General features: G+C 37.6%; 1 protein-coding gene across 1 annotated transcript in view; it reads left to right on the top strand.

Moving 5' to 3' along the window:
* Positions 1-563: 563 nt before the first annotated feature.
* The window catches only part of LOC129731589 (dromyosuppressin), a 148836-nt gene continuing 124721 nt past the window's right edge, over positions 564-24678 (top strand). Inside the window, exon 1 of the mRNA XM_055691695.1 lies at positions 564-699. Within this exon, the coding sequence (XP_055547670.1) occupies positions 698-699 (2 nt within the window). The 5' untranslated portion in view covers positions 564-697. The remainder of the gene's footprint in view (positions 700-24678) is intronic.

The raw sequence follows: 24678 nt of genomic DNA on the forward strand, positions 1-24678 counted from the left end.
CGGACCATTTTTACGTCCGTTTTTTAGCACAGCTTGCTTCGATCCGTTCCGTAAACATCTGCTATAATTTGTCTACTTTTCATAGAATTATAGTAAAAGACCAAAACCAAACTTATGAAAACTATATTCTATAATTTCACGATTTAGCCAAATAGAAAACAACAGAAAAAATATTGTGCATTACTAAACGGTAAATCCAAACATATTCAATTACAGCAACGTTTTTGAAACGCAGATAGTGAGGCAGTTTCAATTATAAACGTTATTTTTTATGAAAAACGCCTTTTCGTCTTCTAGGATTAATTTCGATTTATTGTATTTTTATTATATATTCTCATTCTGATTTAATAATAATCAATTTTATAATAATCAATGAAAGCAATCTAGGTTTCTGTTGAACATTGAGAAACCAAATTATTTGAATATCTTTTCATAATTGTGTTGAAATTACTAGAGTGGACAACGATAAGCAACAATACGTCATGTTTGAGAAGCACATGGTAGGGAGAGTCACATCGACTATTTTTGCGCCGTCGCAATTTTTCATCTTACAGCATATAAAAGGAATGTAATGTGATTTCTGTTGTTCATTGTTGCATAACTCTGTCAAAGGACTATCTGATAATAAAGAATATCGTAACCAGTCACAATCTAGTTGGGTATCGTACTTAACACTATCTGGATCGTGTTACAAAAAATGTGAGTATCAGAAACTTTTTCATAATAGGATTAAGTGTGAAGCTGATCAAGTGAAAATATGAATTGAGTGATAAGTTTCTGCACATTGTGTGTAAAATTAAATTGAAAGCTTCCTTATGACGATGCTCGGCCAGTAATAAATTACTTATTTTCGTCAGTTACACCTTGGTAGTTATCAACATAAGATTCAGCTTATATGGCCTTAGTTTCGAACTCTCGAACGTCATGTGTAGTGGGAGATAAATATTGAAAACAGTTTTATTAAATGCCAGTTTCTTTTTGCTAATTGGGTTAGCCAAATGTATTTATTGAATTAAGCTAATAAATCCATGCGCAGTGAATGTATTAATTAATGTTTTCTTGTTTGGCTCTGTTTTCAATTTTCAGTTTCAAAATAAGTGCAGAAGAACAAAATATGAATATCTAAGAAAATTCACCACAAATGTATTTACCTCTATTATTTTTCAAAATTCTGAATCAATATAATAAAAACACGTTTGAAAAAAATCAGTGGCATGTTTGCCACGTTTGCCAAGATGGTACATATTATCGTTGTGGAGAAGCAGGTTCGTAGTGAACCAGTAAAGGGCACAACAAAAAATTTCCTTTAACATTGTTATAATTATTATTTGCTAGATTGTGTGGCTCCGTATGAACTGAAGCATAGTATCTGCGATGCTAAAAAATCTTTCTTTTGAATTAAAAAAATAAAGGACAATGTTAACTATTTTTTTTTTATTTCTCAAAGTTCAAACAACTGTCAATGTTTAATTAACATTGTGTAGTGTCCGTACAGAAAAATTCAGGTTTCTCAAAGTGGGTTTAAGTTTCATTTATATCTTTTAAATTTTTTTCTTGTCCCACGGTGTATAAATTTTCTGGAAGCACAAAAATAACTGTCTGCAGTTTTGCTGAAGACATCATACCAATCAAACAAACCGTTCCGGTTTAAAACTTTTTTCTTTTTTGAAAATTTTACCTCTTTTTGAATTTCATGATGAATCAATATTCAGATAACCTATTGTAGTTATATTTAGATAAACTTTTAAAAAGTTTCAAAAAGAAGCTTCTTGAACTAATTAGTTTTTTATATTTTTTGGATTTTTTCAAAATTGTTCTGGGGTGTATTTTTTTTTGGAAAGACGACATTACCATCGGCAACTTTACCGAAGAAGTCACAACGATCAACTGAATATTTTACCATTTTCACATAAACCTTTTTTTTTTGTTTTGTTGTGTGTATTTTTTTTTTGGAAAGACAAAATTACCATCGGCAACTTTACCGAAGAAGTCACAACGATCAACTGAGTATTTGTACCATTTTACATAAACCTTTTTCAAAAATTAGTCGAGAATAAATAAAAAATACAGCACAAAATGACATCTCAAGCCCATGGGGACATCTGTGTAAAGTTACAGCCAAATAAAAATTTAAATTAAAAGAATAAAAGTTGGGATTTTTTCTGAAATTCTTTATTAGTGATAACATAGAGTAGGTTTTCTAAATATAATACTATAGAAAATAATAAAATGAAAATGACTTAAGTCTAGCAAGGTCTGGAGACTGTAGGTCAATAGTATCCATATGGAAAAGTTCGGCAAAGGGGAGGTAAGATCAGCGTTACGTAACAAAAAATCTCTAGAGAGACTCTCCAAAAACTAGCATTTACGGTTCGTAAATTTATGGGGAAAGGTGTTGGCGTTACGTTTCGTTACATATAAGGGGGTGGGGGTGCAAAAATTGGATTTTTCGTGTTACGTAATTCATGAATGTCTCCCATAGAGTTCTCCATTTTATTATAGTTCGGTGCGATGCATTAGTGCAGCGATGCCAACCTTTTTTATAAAAAGCTGGAAGAATTCAAAACAAAAAACTGTAGAAAACCTGATATATAAATTTGAAGCTTTTACAGAAATTTATTTGATTTTCGGTTCAAAAATGCTGCACCGTATTATAAATTATAGTCATTGGCGTACTTGAAATTGAAGGGATTTCGATTAAAATCTTACAACCGAGGGGCCTGAATGCACAAATAAATGAAAAGACCATACATGTAATTGGAATGAGTTCAAAAAATGTGGTGATGAACAGAAAACTGGATAAAACCGGAACAATTTTCAAAAAACTGGAAATATTCAACCTTCAGCTGTTTCGCTGGCGATCTCAAAAAAAAACTGAAGATTTCCAGGAAAAACTGGAGGGCTGGCAACGCTGCATTAGTGTTAGTGAGATAGTTTTCTTTGTTAGCTGTAAGATTTTTTTGTTAGCTGTAAGAATCTCGAAGAAAAATAAAATAAACAGAGATCGCACACTATCTTAGATTGCAATGGTGCTAGTGTTCATGAAATCTTGCTTGGAGAACTCTATGTAAAAAATATACACTGTGAAAAAAAATTCACAAACTTTTAGAACAATTTCATAATTTTTACAATTTTAGCAATAATTGTATGTAAATGGTGTCGGATGATTTAGGCAAATATTTTAAATTAGATTGCTCATAATAATTAACTTCGTAAATGCATCCGTTTTCAAGTTATTTTTAATTTAAGTTAAGAAAATTAGAAAATAAACACTAAACTATATACTAAATCAATCATTTATTACTTTATCACCACTTGTGTATTAGAAACAGTTCCTTTAATAACAGAAAACGGATATGACGTTGGCCTTCAATGGCTTCTTCTATATGATTAGCACCAAATATCAAATCATCAACTTGATATCTTGGTCTTGGAGAATAATGCGTGAAGCTGAAGGATACTGTGAACCTTCATCTTCGCATATCTGTACTAGTGGTCGGGTTGCCAAAATATTCGTTGAACGGAAGTTTGTTCCGGATTTGCCTGTACATTTTCGATACATCAGCGGCAAAGGCGAATAAAAAGCGGCGCAAATAAAGTAATATACAATCATTCTGAGCAACGGGCTCAACATGCATTACTTCATTAAAAGATTTTGCGGAACAAGTCGTTTGAAATGATGCACCGAAAACTACTCTAAATTTTATACTAGAGCTGTTTGGGCGCAGTACAGCTAGGTGAGGCAGAAAATATACCAGGATGATCAAATTTCTCCTGAATTTCCTTGCAATGGCCGATTCATACTTATCTATAAATGGGGAATACGAACGATGCTACTCATAATTTTGTTGCAGTCGTTTCTCGATGAAAAAGGAGCGGCGGAGGGCTAACGATCGATAATTGTCCAACAGGTTAACGTTATCAAGAAACGATGGATCCCCTACGCAGCGTCTGGAATTATTTCTGTGATAAGTTTTGCGAAAGATTTGATCATATTGATGTTATTTGCTTGAGGCAGTACAACATCTTCCAGCTCTTCCACTTCCCAAAATCGTTTAATCGTTTCGTTTAGGGATTCAACTTATACAACATTTACTAATTGAGAATTGACAACCGCATCATAACTGTCGTGTACTTCACCAGAGAAGTCCCTGCCTTACTGTCCTGGTTTCATTATTAAGAGAAGTGTGTAATACCGATTAGCAAATCTACATCCAATGAATTATAAAACGAGGGATAGGCCAAATGCAACTCAGATGGAATTTTCCAATTCGCCATGCCTGGTGATTTAAAAAACCACCAGGCACTTCAAGATTGCTGTATGCTGCGAATTCATCCTGAAAGGTGATGTCGTGAGATTGAAGTAAACCATGAACGCGAAGGGACGCGTTTTTTCCTGCGTCACAATTTTCTCGTTGAATATTTTTAAATTTATTGTTTTCGGATAAAGTAGTGTTACATAAATGCCATCTGCATTGGTTGATTGTTTGCTATAAAGAAGCAGTGAAATGTAGGTCGGTGCATGAAGATGTAAGAAAGAATCAAGAAATGATTTCTCTCGAAACTTGTGAAGCAATCATTTGAGCCTGAGGCAGCCTGAGCCTGAAGCACTTATCGAAGGCGTCATAAAGAGAAGTTCCCGCAACAGTTGCCAAAGATACTGAATGTCCAGAATTTTTTTCTGCAACTCGGAGCTGAATGATTCTCAGCATACCGATAAATATGATTGATTAAGGACACATAATGGAGATGAAATATAGCTGGTGAGAGCGTTCTTTTTTTTAATTTAGGGTTTCGCTATAGTTATGTTCAATATCAATGCATTACGGCAGCTGGATCCTCTCCAGATTTGTATCGCGTGATTTGTAGAATTTAATAATACCGACATTCAGATAGGCAAAAAACAAATTAAACCGTTGTTCCTGGAATACCAGGAATCAGGCAAACTCGACACAAATCATCAGTTAAGTATTCGGCTTTGCTTGTAGGTACACATGTTCAGCATTATACATTTGCGCGTGAGACTGAAAACAAATTTTTGATCACAGCCTACCACGGTAAACCCTGATATCTTACTTAATTTTACTAAAACAAACATCGGTTATTAACGTGCAATAGGCTTTTTAATATACAATTATAAAAATTGTAATTTAGCATTATCTATCAAAAAGTGAACCAGTGAAAATTGCACAATGAGAATGTAATGCTAGTCCCAAGCACCATTCATCTGGTTCGTTTTGCAATTTCGTTGGTTCGACCAATCACGAAGTGCAATTACGGGCAGTCTACCTCAATGAGGTATACAAAGATGAGGAAGAAGATATTTGTCTGTATTAGTAACGAAAAAAAGGTAAACAGAAGCACGTGTTGGGGTTGTGACGTAGATCTCTAAAAACAAGAAAATGCCATTTGGAATTTTGTTCCGCATTGTTTAACAACGCAGGTAGGCATTTTTAGCCGTAAACTGTCATAATCTGTGAAAAAATTTACCGAACATTGATTTTTGGGCATTGTTTTTTGACTTCTACGTCATCGCTGTTAACAAATAAAGTAGCCCTTCAAACCCGAGACTCAAACCATCTCCGTACCTTTCTATATTCCATTGAGCCTACCTAAGCTAAGCTAAGCACGTTCACCGATAAACCATCCATCTTACGATACATTCAACCCGAAATTAGATTTTTATTTATATATTACATTCATTAGAGTGGTTTTTTTATTCGACAAAGGGAATGAATTGGGAAAAAAAAGAAAATACAATATAAAGATCACTTTTTCTCTGAATATCGCTAGAAAAATTGCTGAGAATGTAATACAAGTCGGATTCGATTCTCCGGAGTTTTTAGAGATATTTCACTCCGTATAATCGAACCGTTTTTTTATTTTCATTTTTTTTAGTTTGTCTAGAACAGCTAGTTTCCTAATAAAAATTATTGTTCACGGTAAACATGCCGACATGAAAATTTAAATAGAAAACCGCTTTCAATGTATTTATCACGGAGATGTCTCAATGTATTCATACGTAACAGATTTCATTTCAGCTGGTCTTGAGGTACAATGCTGGCCTAATGCTTTACTTTATCGCAACTAGTTAACAGTTTCACACTATGTTCGAATCAGTTGTCACTAGATTCAATCTTCTCGCGAGAAAAGCACTTTTCACTAAAACGGCAGAAGTTCACTATATGATTTTCATGATCCGGCTCGAAGTACGAAATTCTGGGGCTTATTATAAAAGACGAGGCGATCGTAATATTACGATCGGCGAGTAACTGATCGTTCGCATGAATCCGAAGTTTACCAAAACTTCACGATTTTTTTTATCTGACATATATTCTAGTTTCGATCTATGTCAATGTATTGTCAATGCACAAAACATGCGTTACGCAATTCACACAATTGTTGAGCGAAATTAGAGCAAAAGTTGTAGAAGGTTTCGTGCCAACACGACCAGATGTTGGCAGCACCCCATCAAAATTAAATAAAACTCCGTAAGTGTGTTCTGTAGACCTTACCTTAAGCATCTTTGCATATTTTTAGAGCAGCGAGAATTTATTTGATACTCCGCCTGAGCAAGAAGCCGGTGAAAGTTAAATGTTCAAAAATAAAACCATTCAAAATAAAAATTCTTTAATATAGGGGAAAGTTCCACCTATTGTGGTAACTATTGCTTCTGAATATACCATTTTTAAAAAAGAACTTTCTACGTTTGTCTCTGACGTCAAAGTTACTTATCAAATTGGCTGAAGAGGCGAATGCCGCTTATTGGCGCAAACATTGAAGGATTGGAATAGTCTTATTCAATATTTAATTGAAAAGATGTATATTTTTGCCTTTCTCCTAGAAAGGTATAGCAATCACTGAAAAAACTAAAGGTATTAAAGTGCTCCAGAGGGCGGAATGTCGTATATCACTCGACTTAGTTCGACGAGCTGAGCATTTTTTGTATGTATGTATGTATGTGTGTATGTGTGCGTGTGTGTGTATGTTCAACTTTTTTTTTCACTCACTTTTCTCAGAGATGGCTGGACCGATTTCCGTGAAATTAATTGCAAATGAAAGGTGTAGTTACCCCATAGGCTGCTTTTTTTTATTCTCGCTTGTTTTCCGTCGGTCTAGTTCCGCCACTGTTGTGGCCAATCACCGACGCCCAGGGAGGCGACTCTACACCCAGGACCCTAACTCACGACCCGTTTATTAACGGACCGGCGCCAACGGCTTTACTTCCTCATGCGATGGAAGGCGTGATCCCAGAGATTTTTCGCCTCAGAAAATCTCCCGGTGTCGGCTAGGATTGAATCTAGACCAGTTGGGTTGGTTGTGAGTGGATCACGCCACCTCACAACCATCGACACCTATGTCGGCGGTGGGATTCGAAACCAGGCGTCGAGCGTGGTTGGCAGAGACGTTACCAACCACACTAGGCCCCCGCTCGCCCATAGGCTGCTATTGAATTTCATTGTAATCGGATTTTTGGTTTAGAGGTTATGTATCAAAATGTAAAAATCACGAAACATCAATATCTCAGAAAGTACACAACCGATTTTAACAAAACTGATGTCAAATGAACGGGCTATCTTCAGAACTCTCAACTTATAAATTTCATAAAGATTAAACATATGGTTCGAAAGTAATGTAAAGGAATGTTTTCCAGAGGCTGTTTAAACTCACTCACTTTTCTCAGAGATGGCTGGACCGATTTTCACAAAACTAGTCTCGAATGAAAGACCTAGTTGTCCCATAGGTTGCTATTGAATTTCATTGTTATCGGTTTGTAACTTTGTCCGTTTTTTATAAAAATGTCAAATCACGTTATAAAAGCAAAGCATATATCAAAAACTGCTTAAACTCACTTACTTTTCTCAGAAATGGCTAGACCGGTTTTCACGAAAGTAGTTGAAAATGAAAGGTCTAGTGGCCTCATAGCACCCTATTGAACTTCATTGTAATCGGATTTTTGGTTTAGGCACCATGTATCAAAATGTGCAAATCACGAAATTTCATTATCTCAGAAACTACACAACCGATTTGAACAAAATTAATTTCAAATGAACGGGTCCTAAGAAACCCTTAACTTTTGAATTTAATAAAGATTGAACTTGTGGTTCAGAAGTTATGGAAAGAAACGTGTTCTAGAGACTATTTAATCTCACTCATGTTTCTCAGAGATGGCTGGACCGATTGTCATAAAATCAGTGTCATATGGAAGTTCTTGTTGCCCCATAAGACCCTATTGATTTTTTTTACAAACAGATTATTACTTTGCCTGTTATGTTTGAAAATGTGAAATCCAGCTTTACAAAAAAACATATTCCGAAGACTACATAAACTCATTCACTTTTCTCAGAGATGGTTGAACCGATTCCCACAAAATAAGTGTCAAATGAAAGGTCTAGCTGCCTCATAACACCCTATTGAATTTTGCTGTAATCGGACTTCATCTGTAATGTATCGAAATGTGAAAATCACGAAACATCATTATCTTAGAAACTACACAACCGATTTGAACAATATTGATATCAGATAAACAGGCTAGTTAAGGGTTAACTGATGAAATATGATTGAACACGTGGTTTCAAAGTTTTGCTGCCCTATACGTAATCTTTTCATTTGATTGTAATCTAACTTAGGCAACCATTATGTATTAAATTGTCAAAACAACGAAAGTCTATTATCACGCCTTGTTTGAACATAAGTAGTGTCATACAAACGAGTCATCTCTCAAACTTACAAATAACAAACTTCATAACAATTTGATATGGGGTTCAAAAGTTTTAGAAAGAAAAGAAATTCAAAGACTATTCAAAACTATACCTGCTTTGTTCAATATATATGGCCTCAACATGATTTAAATATGGTATCGTACTATTTGAACGTTCCCGTTATCGCTCGTGATTAAATTGTTCGAAATTAAAAGTCATTTCATTTATTTCGCTATTTCTTGAGCACTAACATTGCGTCGAATTTCATATTTTATACTTCAATTACAACATCAATATTTAGGAAACCAAAGAGTAAATATACCTTTATTGGATTTAGGCATTCATAAAAATCTATTTTTACAAATAATAAGTTCGAATGAGAAAGGCTGAGTCTGACAGCTAGGTGGATTAATTGAGGTTTTTCACATACGACACCAAGAGCGCCAAGCCGTGCAAGGTTGTATTAGAAGGTCTCACTAACGATCAAATCGTTGATGAGATCAAACTTAGTTAACAGAATTACTTGGCATAGCCCCTACCCAAGTAATTCTAATGAAACAAAAACCACGAGGCGAAAACAGGTCAGAGAACTGGAATTTCCCTCGTTAATTATTTAATTCATTTTAATCGCACTGAGGTTAACAATTTGATTTTTTTAGAAGCACGCGCAATCTATAATGTGCGAGTAAAGTGGGAGTTGTACAGAAAATTTGGCGGAGGTGAAAACCATATCACCCAATGCCGTATCTGCCAACGATATTATCATAGATCAAAAGTTTGTAACAGGGACCAGAAATGTCTTTATTTTGGAAACTCTACTCACAAAGTGTCCTTACACTTGTCCTGTGAGAGAGAGCGAAAATTTTCGCTATGCCAATCTAAGCAAACTCGCCCAATTTTTCTACCTCTTTGCATACCCGTCTATTATATGCACAGGTTACAGGTATTTCGAACACACCGCCGGCATATCCTGGTAGTTCGAAAATGACCGTCAATGTGGGAGGTAAACAAAAATACATTGGTTACCCCAGATAATATTACTGCCGACAATATTTTTGCCTTTCTCCTAGAGAGGTATAGCAATCACTGACAAAACCAAAGGTATAAAAGTGCTCCAAAGGGTCGAATCTCGTATATCAATCGACTTAGTGTGTATGTGTGTGTGTATGTGTGTGTATGTGTGTGTATGTGTGTGTATGTGTGTGTATGTGTGTGTATGTGTGTGTGTGTATGTATGTGTGTATGTATGTATGTAACGGTCTCCCAATCTCACTCGATTTTCTCAGAGATGGCTGGACCGATTTTCATGAAACTAATTGCAAATGAAAGGTCTAGTTGCCCCATAAGACCCTATTGAATTTTATTGTAATCGGATTTTTAGTTTCGAGGTTATGTATCAAAATGTGAAAATCACAAAACTTCATTATCTATTATGCTGCTCTAAAGCTCATAATAGTTGCCCTAGAAAGAAAAAAAATCACAGGAAAAGCTATAATTTTTCATTTTTTCTTAGTTTGACCTTCGGGGCAACACTTGTGTTGACCGGTGTAATCGAACTTTTATTTTATCTATTATGTGTTAAATTGTAAAAATATAGAAAATCTCTTCTTTCATAGATTACACGACTTATTTAAAGAAAACATACCGCTTCCCCAAATCGCATTGGATATTTGTCACTTTAGGCTGTTGATCGGAAACGTGTTCGCCATAGGAATACCCAGATTAGGAAGTTCGGCAATTCTATGATGGACTTTATGATTTTATGATTATCAGGCAACCAGAAGTGGTCACCTGGATTGAAAATTGGGTTTTAGGTTGGACTCTGGCCACTGGGTTTAATCCATGTTTCAAGAATCCATATTGATTGGTATTTGGCCATTCATTGGATGCCTCTCAGAAACGTTCAGTAATATCAACTGCGTTAAAGAATTTCAATTTCACTGATAAGATCATTCAAATCAATGTATAAGGAACAACATTTAATTATACATTATTTGAAATCTACTGACTAACGTTGACTTAAGGAATCTGAATATCTATAGGCAGTATATGAGTACAGATCGATTATACCACAATCAAAAACAAAATCGCATCATCTAGTTGAAAGAATTTAATGTTATTTTCATGTATATGTGTTAATGTATATTCATGTTAAATTTTAAATGTTCGGTATAGTTGTGCTGTTGGCTACCAAAAATTTGTTGTTTCGAATGAACAACAAATCCAGCAGGAATAATCAAGGTGTATTTTTTAAGTGTTGGAGTAAATCTATTTTAACAAATTATAAGTTCGAAGGAGAAAGGCTGGGTCTCACCGCTAGGTGGATTAATTTAGGTTTTTTTCTAATATGTGGTCCCCGTGGTTCTGTGGTTAGCGATGTCGGTCGGCTAGCTCTCCCACACGGTTGTGATATCGGGTTCGATTCCCGATCGAGTCGAGGATCTTTTCGAGCTGGAAATTTTCTCGACTCAGCACTGGGGCACGGTGTATCGTTGTACTTATCCTACACATGCAAAATGTGCCAAAAACAATACATCGATAACGAATTCTCTCAACTAATCTAGTTGATCGAGACCGCTATTAGCCCCAAGGCTAAGCGTGCGATATTGTTTCTAATATCAACTGTCTGGGACCTTTTACGCCAGCTAAACTTTCTTTTCTGCAACAGGCAATGTTCAATCCTATGAACGCCAAGTTGCAGCAAAATTCCATGTTTGAAGCAATTCAAATTGGAACGAACTTTAATTTCATATCGTTTCAAATTTAAAATTTAACAATGATTGTAAATATTTCAATCACAATTTTAAATTGGAATGCTCGCTCATTGAGAGCCAATGAGAATGAGCTTTTAATTTTTTAACAATAAATAATGTGCACATTGCAGTTATTACTGAAACTGTTTTGAAACCTAACCTGTAACCCATCACCGAATCAAACATCGTGGTCATCTCCATCTTGAGACGAAAGTAATTAAGACTTTGGGAATTGAAGTTCAAAATGAATTTGGGATTTTATTTATTGCCGCAGCATATTTACATACTTAAAAATTACTTTGAAGGTGATTTACAAAAACTCACCAGAAATCGTTCAACATGTTTCATAATGGACGATTTTAACGCTAACCATCGATCATGGAATAATTCGCAAAGTAATTCTAAGGGCAAAATTTTATTCAATGATTGTTCCTCAAGACACTATTCTATTTTGTCTCCGAATGGTCCTACATGTTTTTCTTCTGTAAGAAATCCATCAACGATCGATCTAACAGATCGAAGTCATGTAAGTAGTGAATTGATCACACATGCTGATTTTGATTCTGATCATCTTCCAATAACTTTTTCTATTTATTTATTTATTTATTTATTTATTTACCGTTACCAACAGACATAAAATAAATTGTCCTAATGGCTACTAATACTAATACAAATATCTCCGGAACATTGACAAAAATTTAGAACGTATAACTCGGTATGATAAATGGAAGTCGAAAACTAGCGACACTCTGTTGAAAGCGCGTTGAATACCTGTGATAGCACTGTTTGAGCTATAGTTGGTTCGGCGAAAGGGCAAGTGCAAAGCTGGCATGCTTCGCAGGGTTCTAGTTGGAGCATGCAGGTTGCTTTGACGCAGAATGGCAGGACAGTCGACCCGTGATGTCAGAATATCGGAGACGAGCATAGCGCGTGCTGTTTTCCGACGTAGTTGAAGAGCATCGATCTGGAGCAGCTGGCATCGGTCCTCATACCTGGTATTACGCATGGGCTGTTGCCAGGGAAGCATTCAAAGGGCATAACGTACAAACCGTCGCTGGATATTTCAATTCGGTAGATAGCATTATTATAATGAGGCACTCAGACTGTAGAACAGTACTCCAATGAAGACCGAACAAGCGAACAGTAAAGCGTGACTAGGCAGTGGATGTTTTTGAAATCACGTGTCATTCGGAAAATGAGTCCTAGTTGTCTAGAAACCTTCGCTACGATGAAAGATATGTGTTGCTTGAAAGTGAGTTTTTCGTCCAAAAGTACTCCGAGATCCTTAATGAAGACGACTCGCTGTACTGGAGAACCGTTTAGGATGTAGTCAACTTGTAGTGGCCTGTGTTTTCTCGTAAATGTTATAACGGAGCATTTAGTACCATACGATTAATCTCGCACCAGGAAGCGAATATGTTGAGTTGTTCCTGAAGAAAAGCGGCATCGGCAGAATGTTTGATTTTGTTGAATAGCTTCAAATCGTCGGCAAATGCAAGACGGGGGCATTTTAAAGAATAGTGCACGTCGTTGAAGTAAATCAGGAACACTAGTGGGCCAAGATGACTGCCTTGCGCGATCCCGGAAGAAGCCGAGAACGATTTTGAGATTTCGTTGTTAATTTTCACACTCAGATCTCGTCCCACTAACTACACATGAATCAGTTTTGAAACCTATAAGCTCTGTTTTTAATTACTTACTTTACTTTTAAGGCGACAGAGCGATTATCGATCCAGTGCCGAATCCAGAATACGTCGCCATGTCCCTCGGTCTTGGGCTGCTATCTTCCAATCGCCCCTCACACCTGTGCATCCTCGTCGACAGCACACACCCAACGTGTGCGGGGTCTACCCCGAAGTCGACGACCTCTATCGGGAATCCTGCTAAATATAGCCATCGCTTGACGCTCATCCGGCATTCTCGCTACATGCCCAGCCCACTAAAGCCTGCCGTGTTTTATCCGCTTGACTATATCCGCCGATTTGTATGCCTGGTGCATTTCATGGTTCATGCGTCTGCGCCAAACACCATTTTCTAGTTCGCCGCCAAGGATTGAACGCAAAATCCTACGCTCTAAAACACAAAGCGCTCGCCGATCAGCCACTTTCAGCGTCCATGATTTATGGCCGTAGAGAGCCACCGGAAGAATCAGTGTTTTATAGAGTGCAAGTTTAGAACGGATTTGCAGACTGCGGGACCTTAGCTGGTTACGCAATCCGTAAAAGGCCCTGTGGCTGCTATCTGCCTCCTTATCTCACGGCTAACCTCGTTGTCACATGTCACTAATGTTCCCAGGTAAATAAATTCGTCGACTACTTCAAAAGTTTCCCCTTCTAGCACCACCGCAGCACCAACCTCTGACGGACTACCACGCACTCTGCCAGCCACCATGTACTTCGTTTTGGCAGAGTTTATGACAAGCCCTAATCTCGCAGCTTACCTCCTGAGAGGTCCGAAAGCCTCTTCCACTGCTTTACGATTAATAGCAATAATGTCGATATCATTCGCAAAACCTAGATGCATGTGCGACTTCGTAATGATGGTGCCGCTTCTCTGCACACCAGCTCTCCGTTTAGCACCTTTCAATGCGATATTGAACAATAAGCTCGCCAGCCCGTCACCCTGCTTCAAATCATCTAACGTCACGAAAGAGTCCGATATCTCACCGGTTATCCTGACGCTTGATGTAGAACCTTCAAGGGTGGCACGTATCAGCCTAATCAGCTTTGTTGGGAAACCATGTTCGAGCATAATCTGCCATAACTCATTTCTCTTAACTGAATCGTACCTTGCCCTGAAGTCTATGAACAGATGGTGGGCACATAGGGGGAACTGCTAACAAAAATTGATTCAAAAACTGGCCCCTTTTACAATCTATCAAAGTGGTATTGTTTGAATTGTGACAAAAAAACTCACACGCAGCACTTGTTCCTGTTGAAGCATCTTCAGCGGTCTATTTTTGTATCAACTTTATACTAGATTCAACCAGCGAAACCTAAAAAAAAAAAAACAACTAATGTAGACCAACTTTGCGTTGTCCGCACTGGTGTTGTATATTTTGTTGTTTCAAACCCCATGCTATTAGTTTCCCATGGGACTTGTTATAAAAAGCACTCAATATTCAACAAACGGAAATTCAATATTTTTTACATACATTAAGGGATTACTTTGGCAAGCCACTTTATATCCACAAGACCTAATGGATTTGATGGTTTAAGCCAAACGTCAGTGACATTTTCCGGGATGGAATAGTATAATCGAAAAATTTCTGCTGCATGTAGGGCTTCGAACGTAAGCGAAAAATATTTGATCGCGTAGATAATCGTCTTCCGTTTTCGTTTCATCAATCTCGTCGAATATTGCAGTTCTTTAAGCTTGGGTTCCTTTTTGAGAATATTGTAACAAGTCTGCGTTTTAAAGTTTTCAGTTCAGTGTCTTCGGGGAACACTTTTTTGGCCTCTTGAGACTGATCGTTCTTGGTAGTCCCACTACAATTAAGGCGGTTAACAAAGGCTAGATAGCCAACGTATTAGGCTACCTAGTGGCTGATGGTTGCAAACCAAATAGTTGAACCAAGGCGTGAGCTGTTCATCGTCTTCTTTGTTTGTTTATCCCACATCACTCGCAAAACGCTTATATGGAAATAGCTAAAAATGTAATATTCAAATAAAATATGACATTTTACCAACCCGCAATTGATGGTAGCGTGCAAAGGGTTTTAGAACGATTTATTTCAAATTTTAGATCAAAAAGTGACAAAAATAGATCAAAACGTATACGAGTTTCACAGTTTTTCAGGAGTGACATTGTGCAGCTCGATTCGAACGATTTTTTTCTATTTTCTAACCTAACGTAACGCTCATCAGTGATCATTTATTTTTGTACGAGTTACTCGAAACGAGATGCGCAATGTCACCCCAGTTTAGATCTGGTACCTATAAAATAAAATTTGCAATAGCGGTGCTTCAGTGAATTTGAGTTTGTTCCAAAAAATAGAACAAAACATCGATTTGCACCACCGCTGAAGATGCCCTTATACTTATCTTTTGACGTTGATCGTTCAAGAGCAGTGTTGCTCACAATATTTTTTTGAAAACTGGAAGAATATTGTTTGGGTTTTACAGTTTTAATTTCACCAAAAAAAAATGTTTCCAAACATAAGTACATCACTAATGTCGATTTCTATTTTGTGGGTACAACTTTTCCGTACATGCAGTGTTCGCGAACCACTCTAGTAAAGCTGCTGTCAAATTTATCATATGTTCAGTTTTTAACGAAAATGGAGTTTTTTGAACTGACAGTGAACGGCGGTGGTTGTTCCTAACAGTCGGTTAAGTATGAGTTATTCTGTGAATCTGGCGGCACTGCTTGCAAGTTGAATAATATTCCAGTAGTGCTTGAAGGCATCAATCATCTGAGGGATGCAAAAATCGGATTTTTTTCAGCTTTTCAATAAAATAATTTTGCTAAAAAATATTTCCATAAATTGATTGATTAATCATCAAAATACTGCCGAAAATAGAATGCTGATTTTAGATTTTTGTCCCGTTTGTGGTATGATGTTGAAATAAAATAAAGGGTTATGTTTTTGGAAACTCTAGTACCATCGAAAACTATATATGTTTGTAAATTGAGTTTTTGTTTGAAAACCAAAATTCTAATTCTCCAATAAATTAATTTTGATAAGTAAATTTAGTGAGCACAAATATTGTTAGGAGATTAAAATCTAAGATGTATTTAATGCATGAATATGTTCGCGCTTTTGGTGTTGTTTCTGCGGCTGACGCGTGAAATTTCTTAAGTTCGAAAAGGTCTACAACCGTGTTATGTGTGAACATCGCTGTATCATCCAAAACCTTCAAAACATACTGGGTTCAAAGTATTCTTTACTTTATTCAGTTTGGTTTACTGTTTTCTACCACACGCTAACACAAAAATGGGTGTTTCGACAGGTTTTTGTTTTATTTTTCAAAAAGCTGCAAATGTTCCTTCCAATTAGTCAAGGTCTGGGAGGGAGAAACGAATACGAAGCTGTGTGACTGTCACTTTGAACCAAGGAAAAAAAAGTTTTTTTTTGCAATGAGTATTGTTATAACTGAAAGGTATCGCGTTGCTCGAAAAAATATTCATCGCAAACCGTTTTGTATTCATGCACACACAGACACTCAAACACACACACACACACACTCAAACAAACACACACATACACACTCAAACACACATACACACACACACACACACTCAAACACACACACACGCCACTTACACACACACGCACACACATACACGCCACTTACACACACACGCACACACACGTACACATACACACACGCACACATACACACTCTAACGCTACTCTCACACACACATACACACGCCAACGTTACTCTCACACACACATACACACGCCAACGTTACTCTCACACACACATACACACGCTAGTGCTAACGCTCTCACGCACACATACACAGGCTAACGCTACTCACACACACACACATACACACGCTAACGCTACTCTCACACACACACATACACACGCTAACGCTACTCACACACACATACACACGCTAACGCTACTCACACACACATACAAACGCTAACGCTACTAACACACACATACACACGCACACATTACTCAGACACACACGCTTGATATACGACACATTATACCTACACAAATTACTATCCGCAACATCCAAACGGCTTCCAAGTCTTCCAATAGTCCCTTCCAACGGCTTCCAATGGTCCCCAGTGCCGATCACGTCCAGTTTCGGGCTGTATTCCAACAACGATATCTGAATTAGATTACCACTGGTGGGGTCCAACTCAGATCAAAGGGAAGCCGAACTGTTCGCTTTGACGGTCGACCAGGGAACGAGCTTCTCTCAACTCGGAATGTCCTTTTATAGCGTCACTCAGTTTGGGGAACTCGGGTGATGGGTGAAGAACCAATCACGTGGAAGCACCTCTGCTTTCTTTCATCGTCGCTTACGTTGGGTAATGAATGCCAATTGGCTGGCATTGTTAGCCAATGACTGAATGCGTGAAATCATTTTGTCTATGTTTATGAAGTCTGCGTTAGGGAAATATACCAATCGGATAAAAAATGTAAGTGGATATTCGACCTTCAAACTTTTCCGCAATTTTCACGGAGTAATAAGAAAATGGTAACTAAAATTATCATGTTAAACAAATCTTGTATATTTTATCTTTCCAACGGTATATTAACTATTGAAATCGGAACAGTTGTTTGAGCGCTATTAGCATCTAAAAACTTCCATTCCGCCAACCAAAAACGTTGCATGTTCAATCCGGTTTTCACAGAATGTACCTTAGCATAGTGAAGAAAGACGTAGTCTCACGTCAAAAAACACAGGCTCGAAAAATTAGTCTGTAAAATTTGCACATTCAGTATTCCTGATGTTACTAAATAAAAACTTCGTTTAAGTCATGCATGCGTTAGAGCAAGAAGATAGTTACACGCTATCAGAAAACGACGCATGTGCGTGTTCTCTGTTTTAGGTGTAGTATTCGTTTCTCCCTCCCAGGTCATGGTTATCCCGAAAATGCAACTCCAAGTTGCTATAAGTACCTACATACTATCATTTCGTATATAAGTACATACTATACCGCACTCGTAATAAAACTAAAAGATTTTGGTTTTTTATCCAACAAAAGCAGTCATGTGACTGTTCTGTATGAACAGTATGATCGTTGTATAGCCCCTCGGTAATATAAATGCTGGTATAAACAATTTGACATTTCGATGCCCCACTATACCACAGAGAAAAGTTCAGCTGGACCCAATTTTTTTCATCCAGTTCCCCCTATGTGTGGTGGGTCTGCAAGTTGAATTCTCGAAATTTATCGAGGATTTGTCGCAAGGTAAACATTTGGTCCGTCGTAGAGCGTCATCCTCGAAGACCGCATTGGTACTCGCCAACAAAGGTCTCCTGCAGCGGCCTCAGTCTGTGGAACAGAATGCGGGAGAGAATTTTGTACACGGTATCGAGAAGAGTTATGCCCCGATAATTGCTACAGTCCAGGCGATGACCTTTTTTGTAGATCGCGCATATGAGACCCTCCAACCAGTCCGAGGGCAATTCTTCATCAGACCACACTCTCAGCATGATCCGATGGATGGCACGATACAGCTGTTCGCTCCCGACTTTGAAGAGTTCGGCGGGAATGCCGTCCTTCCTGGCTTCCTTGCAGTTTCTCAGCTCGTTCACTGTTTTCTTTACCTCGTCCATGGATGGTGGATCCACAGCTTGACCATCATTCTCAATAGAGCAAAATCATTTCAAATGACCTGGAAATACGCGAAGATTTAATCGATCATTTTTGATTTGAATGAAACTTTACACACGTATTTGGCTTAGCAAACTGAGCATTTTTCACAGATGGAGAGATTTTTTACCCCCCAGTTACATTCTAAAAGGGCGTATGCCTTTTAGCATAGGTTTTATTCGAAGCATTGTAGCCCAGAAACCGTTGGTTGAATAGAAAAACTGTCTGAGAATGAGTTGTAGGGAATTAAAAATGCATCATAAAACAATTATACTCCGTTCAAAAAAAATTTTTTTAGACCTAAAAAATTAAAAATAAACACTAAATTTCAATTTGATAAAAAGAGTTGATTTTTTTTTTATTTTTTTTAAAGAAACGACGTGAATACGCAACTTTTAAAAAAAAGTCCAGGATGGAGAAATTAAAAATATTCTTTTTATAGTAGATTAATTTTTTTATAAAAATTCTAATTCTAACATTTTTCAAAATATTTGTATTTTGATGATTCTAAAAGATGCAGAGAGTCATCTTGGTAGTTAACATTCTGAAGGCATCGGTTTTCGAGTTATTTCTAATTTAAGCTCGGAAAATTATAATTTCTTAGGAAAAAACACGCTTTTCTTAATTTGTCCGTAGTTCTCCAGCAAAAACCATGGAATGCTTGATCAAAAATATACAATTCATTCTTTGACAACAAGGTGATTGGGCTAACGGTTCTCAAAAAAAGCGTTAAAATGTTTCAAGTGAAATATATATAAGAATCAAATATTTATTTTCGAGTTTTATTATCTTGGGAACATATTTATTATGACATAGATACTTTACAGAACTAGTTTCACCTTATATTTTAAATACATCATAGGTAAATGATTCGTCATCTTTCGAAAACAGCTTCGTTTGTATCTTATTTTCTGAAATCGGAACAAAAGAGTGATACTTATGTGTGTCAGCTATTATTATAGATTTTTTGAAAATATTGCTCCATTCTGTTACTCCTTGTTCATATTCTTCATATGATACCCAACTAAATGACATTTTTGATGAATTTTCATTACTTTTCTGATTAGAACAATCATATAATTCTTTGGCGCTTGTAATGGGATGTTCGTGTTCTATAGCTTAATTTGCATTACTTGCCATTCGTTTTAATATGCCACCAATTGCATCGCATGGGCCTTTACCATGAGAAGTCGCAAAAAATGCCACTCTGCATCGACGTTATATTTTGTTTTGACCTTGCAAAGACTTGCAAATTTTTTTCTATTTTTATATTGTGAGGCAGCTCCATCAGACATAAATATCACTTTTTTCAACTGTATTGTTGTTTTCAAAAAACTCATTAATTTGGCAATGAAAACCTGAACCGCAACAGCATCATGATGGAGTACTTCCGATATCATGATGAAGCTGATATTCTTAAGTGTTCCATATGAATGGTGGCTTGACTATTATTCCAATAACTACACAAATCACAAATTGATAAAGACGTATTAAAATGAGCTTGACTGTTAATATTTTTAATTTCGCCATAACGTTTTCGTTAAATTTTCGTAAGCTTGATGAGCACCGATGATCAGGAAAGGGTTTACAGCATTTGGGCTTGGTGTATTCCATTTTCACTTTATTCATCTTCACAAAATGCAAACTGTTACTAACACTTCTGGAGAAGTGCAATCGTATTTATAAGCGAAAACAGATATTATAGGTAACCCAGTAGTTGAGTTATTTATCCAATCGTTTTGTTGTCAAAGAATGAATTGTATATTTTTGATCAAGCATTCCAATGAACATATAGTTTTTGCTGGAGAACTCCGGACAAATTAAGAAAAACGTGTATTTTCCTAAATAATTATAATTTTTCGAGCTTAAATTAAAAAATAACTCGAAAACCGATGCCTGTTAACTACCAAGAGCTTTTCAAAATGACTGATTTAAAATGACTCTCTGCATCTTTTAGAATCATCAAAATACAAATATTTTGAAAAATGTTTGAATTAGAATTTTTATAAAAAAATAACCTACCATAAAAAAATATTTTTCATTTCTCCATCCTGGGCTTTTTTTTAAAGTTGCGTATAAACGTCAAGTTTTTTTAAAAAAAAATGAAAAAAAAATTCAACTAATTATTTTTCAAATTGAAATTTGGTGTTTATTTTTAATTTTTTAGGTCTTTTTTTTTGTACAGGATCTTTTTAGGATTTTTTTTTGTACAGAGTATATTTTTTTAATGATGCATTTTTAATTCCCTACAACTCATTCTCAGACAATTTTTCTATACAACCAACGGTTTCTGGGCTACAATGCTTCGAATAAAACCTATGCCAAAAGACATACGCCCTTTTAGAATGTAACTCATGGGTGTAAAAAATCTCTCCATCTGTGAAAAATGCTCAGTTTGCTAAGCCAAATACGTGTGCAAAGTTTCATTCAAATAAAAAATGGTCGATATTCGACCATAGGTCATTTGGCGCGGTCTTGCTCAATAGTCATCCTGCTGCTTCCGACTCCACTGTTTCCCTCACCGTTCAACAGCACACTGAAGTGTTCCAACCAACTCCTGGCCACCTCTGTTTTATGGGTTATCAGGTTCCCCTCCTTATCGTTGCACATGACAGGGGCTGACACGTTTCGATTCCTGATTCCGTTGACCTTCTTATAGAAGCTCCTCGCATCGTGCCTGGAGAAGCAACCTTCCGCCTCCGTAGGAATACGCTCCCAATGCTGTCGTTTCTTCCCGCGATGGAGTCTTTTCAGCGGCTCTGGCATCTCGATATCTACCCACGCTCTGACGAGTCACAGCCGTGGCCAACATGTGACCCCTGGCGCGGTTCTTCTCCTCCGTCACTCACTGGCACTCAGCGTCAAACCACTCATTGGACGCAGTTGTACCCAACACTTCTCGCTGTAGTGCTGATCGAACTGTGGATGTGTCTCCACTGTTCATTCAGGTTCCCTTTAATTTTTTCCTCAATCCGTTTATCAACCTTCTGCGAGCACTCTGCAGCCACTCCTCCAGTTGATAGCCGCTGGATGTTCAACTGCATCCTCCTCGTTGCCTTGGATTTCAACACGTTGGACAGCCGGGCGCGGATTTTGGCTACTACGAGATAGTGATCCGAGTCAACGTTCGATCCTCTGAACGACCTCACGTCTGTAACGTCTGAAAAGTGCCGTCCATCAATCAGAGCGTGGTCAATTTGAAAGCAAAGCTCTCCATTCGGGTGCATCCTGGTGTGCTTACGTATGTTCCAGCGTGCAAAATAAGTGCTACAGATAGCCATCACCGAAATTAACAAGCCTCAGGCCATTGACGTTCGTAGTAGAGTGGACGCTTTCCCTACCAGCTACGGGACGGAAGAAGTCTTCCTGCCCAACCTGTGCATCTGCTTCTCCGATGACAATTTTTATATCGTGTCCTGGGCACTCATTGAATGTCTTTTCCAGGAGCTCATAGAAATCCTCCTTTTCGTCATCGAGTTTCTCGTTGGTCGGTGCGTACACATTTATTAGGCTGTAGTTGAAGAATTTGCCCTTAATTCTCAACACGCATATACGGTCACTGATCGGCCTCCATCTAATGACACGCTTTATCTGTTTTCCAATTAGCACGAAACCGACTCCTCTTTCTGCTTTCACGCCGCCGCTATAGTAGATGTGGTACTAAAATGAAGTGTCCGCAACAGGATCTACTGCCTGGAATTCGCGTTCTCCCGATTTCGGCCACCGCACCTCTTGGATAGCTGCAACCTCCACATTCACCTTCCGCAGCTCTCTAGCCAGAATACTTGCGCGTGCCGGTTCGAGTAGAGTCCTTACATTCCAAGTACCGAGTTTCCACTAATCGTTGTCCTTTTTCGTTCGCCTAGGTCAATGCCGATTATTCCGTTCCGTATTTATATCTGGATTATTCCTAGCATTTAATATTCGGTATGCTGCCTTACTAGGGCTGCGATACCTAGTCTCGCGACGGGGCTGCCGTCTTTGATATAGCTGGCGAGGCACCGCGTTTCATGATTCAGCCGCCCGCTCCGGATCAGACGCTGTTTTACGCCGCCCCTAACATGGGGAAACAGCCGCGTACGTTCCCCCTTCTCAGTCAGCATACGACCAAAGTTTCCACTGGGGGTTGGTTACCCGATCTCCGCTTAGGTTACTCGTATCCCGGTCGGCACCACGTGGAGGTTGGAATAGGAGTTGCTGGACAGAAGTGAATGACCACAATACGATCTCAAGTGACACGTGTCCAACCATTTGCCAACCCTCTGTTTTTAATTATAACAAGGCTAATTGGAAATGATATAAAACTCACATTCAGTGCGTCTTGGGCTGCCCGACAGATCAGACGTATTTTCGGTTGCTTGTGGACTGGTCTTTGACTGCCTATAGCTTCAAAGTTTGTGTTTTGTCAGTGTGTCTTTTAAAGATTACCTGGAAGTTAACTTACATCAGTCTTTCTCAAGACTACCTATTTCTTTCTTTCTCAATACTTGCAATTTAATATTATTTTTGAACTTTTTTCGTATCACCTGAAATGACAGGACGAAAAAAGAAACCACGCATCGCTACGGGGAAGAAAAGAGAGGCATCTCTTTCTGAAACTAGCTTATGCAGTGAAAATTTATATGATATTCTGCCTGAGCAAGAAGCTGGCGAAATTGAAATGTTCGAAAGTAAAACTATTCAAAGTGAAATTTCTGTAAAAAAGGAGAAAGTTCCACCTATTGTGGGAACTATTGCTTCTGAATTTAATATTTTTAAAAGAGAACTTTCTACGTTTCTCTCCGACGTCAAAGTTACTTATCAAATTGGCCGAAGAGGCGAATGCCGTGTTTGCCAACGTTATGGCCATGGTTCAAAGTTTTGTAACATGGACCAAATATGCCTCATTTGTGGAGACTCTTCTCACAAAAAGGACACATGTCTTCAAAACAAAATTCTCCAAGCGTACCAGTGACGCATAGTTTACCTACTCCTTTGCATACCCGTTTAACATATGCACAGGTTACAGGTAGTTCGAACATTCTACCGCCTAGTGTTGGTAGTTCGAAAATGACCGCTAATATGGGTAAGCAAAACACGCTAGAAAATAATTGTACACCTATTACCCCAGCTAATATTGCTGCCGAAAATATTTTTTCTAATGTCAACTGCCTGGGGCCTATTACGGCAGGTAAACTTTCTTTTGACGTGGGACACGTCTTTGTTTACTATACTGGGATGCATTCTGTAAAATTGGAAATGAAACGGGCAAATGTTGCGTCAGATTTCAAACGCTAATAACAGCATAACCACATGATGGATAACAATAACCAATATTTTGTTGGATAGATAAAATGTATAACAATTTTGTAATGTGTTAATTATCACTCTAATTTCATTGCTAAGCGGTAAAACTGATAATAATTTCAATAACAAATTTACGCGAATAATGAACCAATTACATGCGAGCATTCCTAGCACATACGACGTGAATGGACACCATCCGTTCCCTGTGATATTCCCTGTATCAATTTCGAAATAAAAATTGACAGAGTCTGCCCGTTCCAATAGGTCAATTTATTTTTGCTTAGACTAATATGATGTCTCGAAGGTAAAAGTTTTCCTAAAAGTTTGAAACAATACCTATCCTTGAACAATCTCTAAACCTGCGTGTTAGGTACTGTAGAACCTAATAAAAACTGATGTCTTGAAAGAAAACATGCCAGTAAAAGCAACAGTACCAGTGGAGTATAGAACCGCAGGTCTCTCGTCGTCTATGATTGCAGTGGTACTCTTCTATTCGTACTGCAGCAGTACTATTCGTATTGCAGTGGTACACTTTTGTTCGTACATTTCTATTCGTATGCAATTGAGGAAAAACTACAATGCTGCTGTTGATGGTGATTGAAAGTTTATTTCATAAATATGATTGCCGTAAATTACTCAGCAAGAA

This window comes from Wyeomyia smithii, chromosome 3, assembly GCF_029784165.1.
Source record: "Wyeomyia smithii strain HCP4-BCI-WySm-NY-G18 chromosome 3, ASM2978416v1, whole genome shotgun sequence".
NCBI classification, from domain to species: Eukaryota; Metazoa; Arthropoda; class Insecta; order Diptera; family Culicidae; genus Wyeomyia; species Wyeomyia smithii.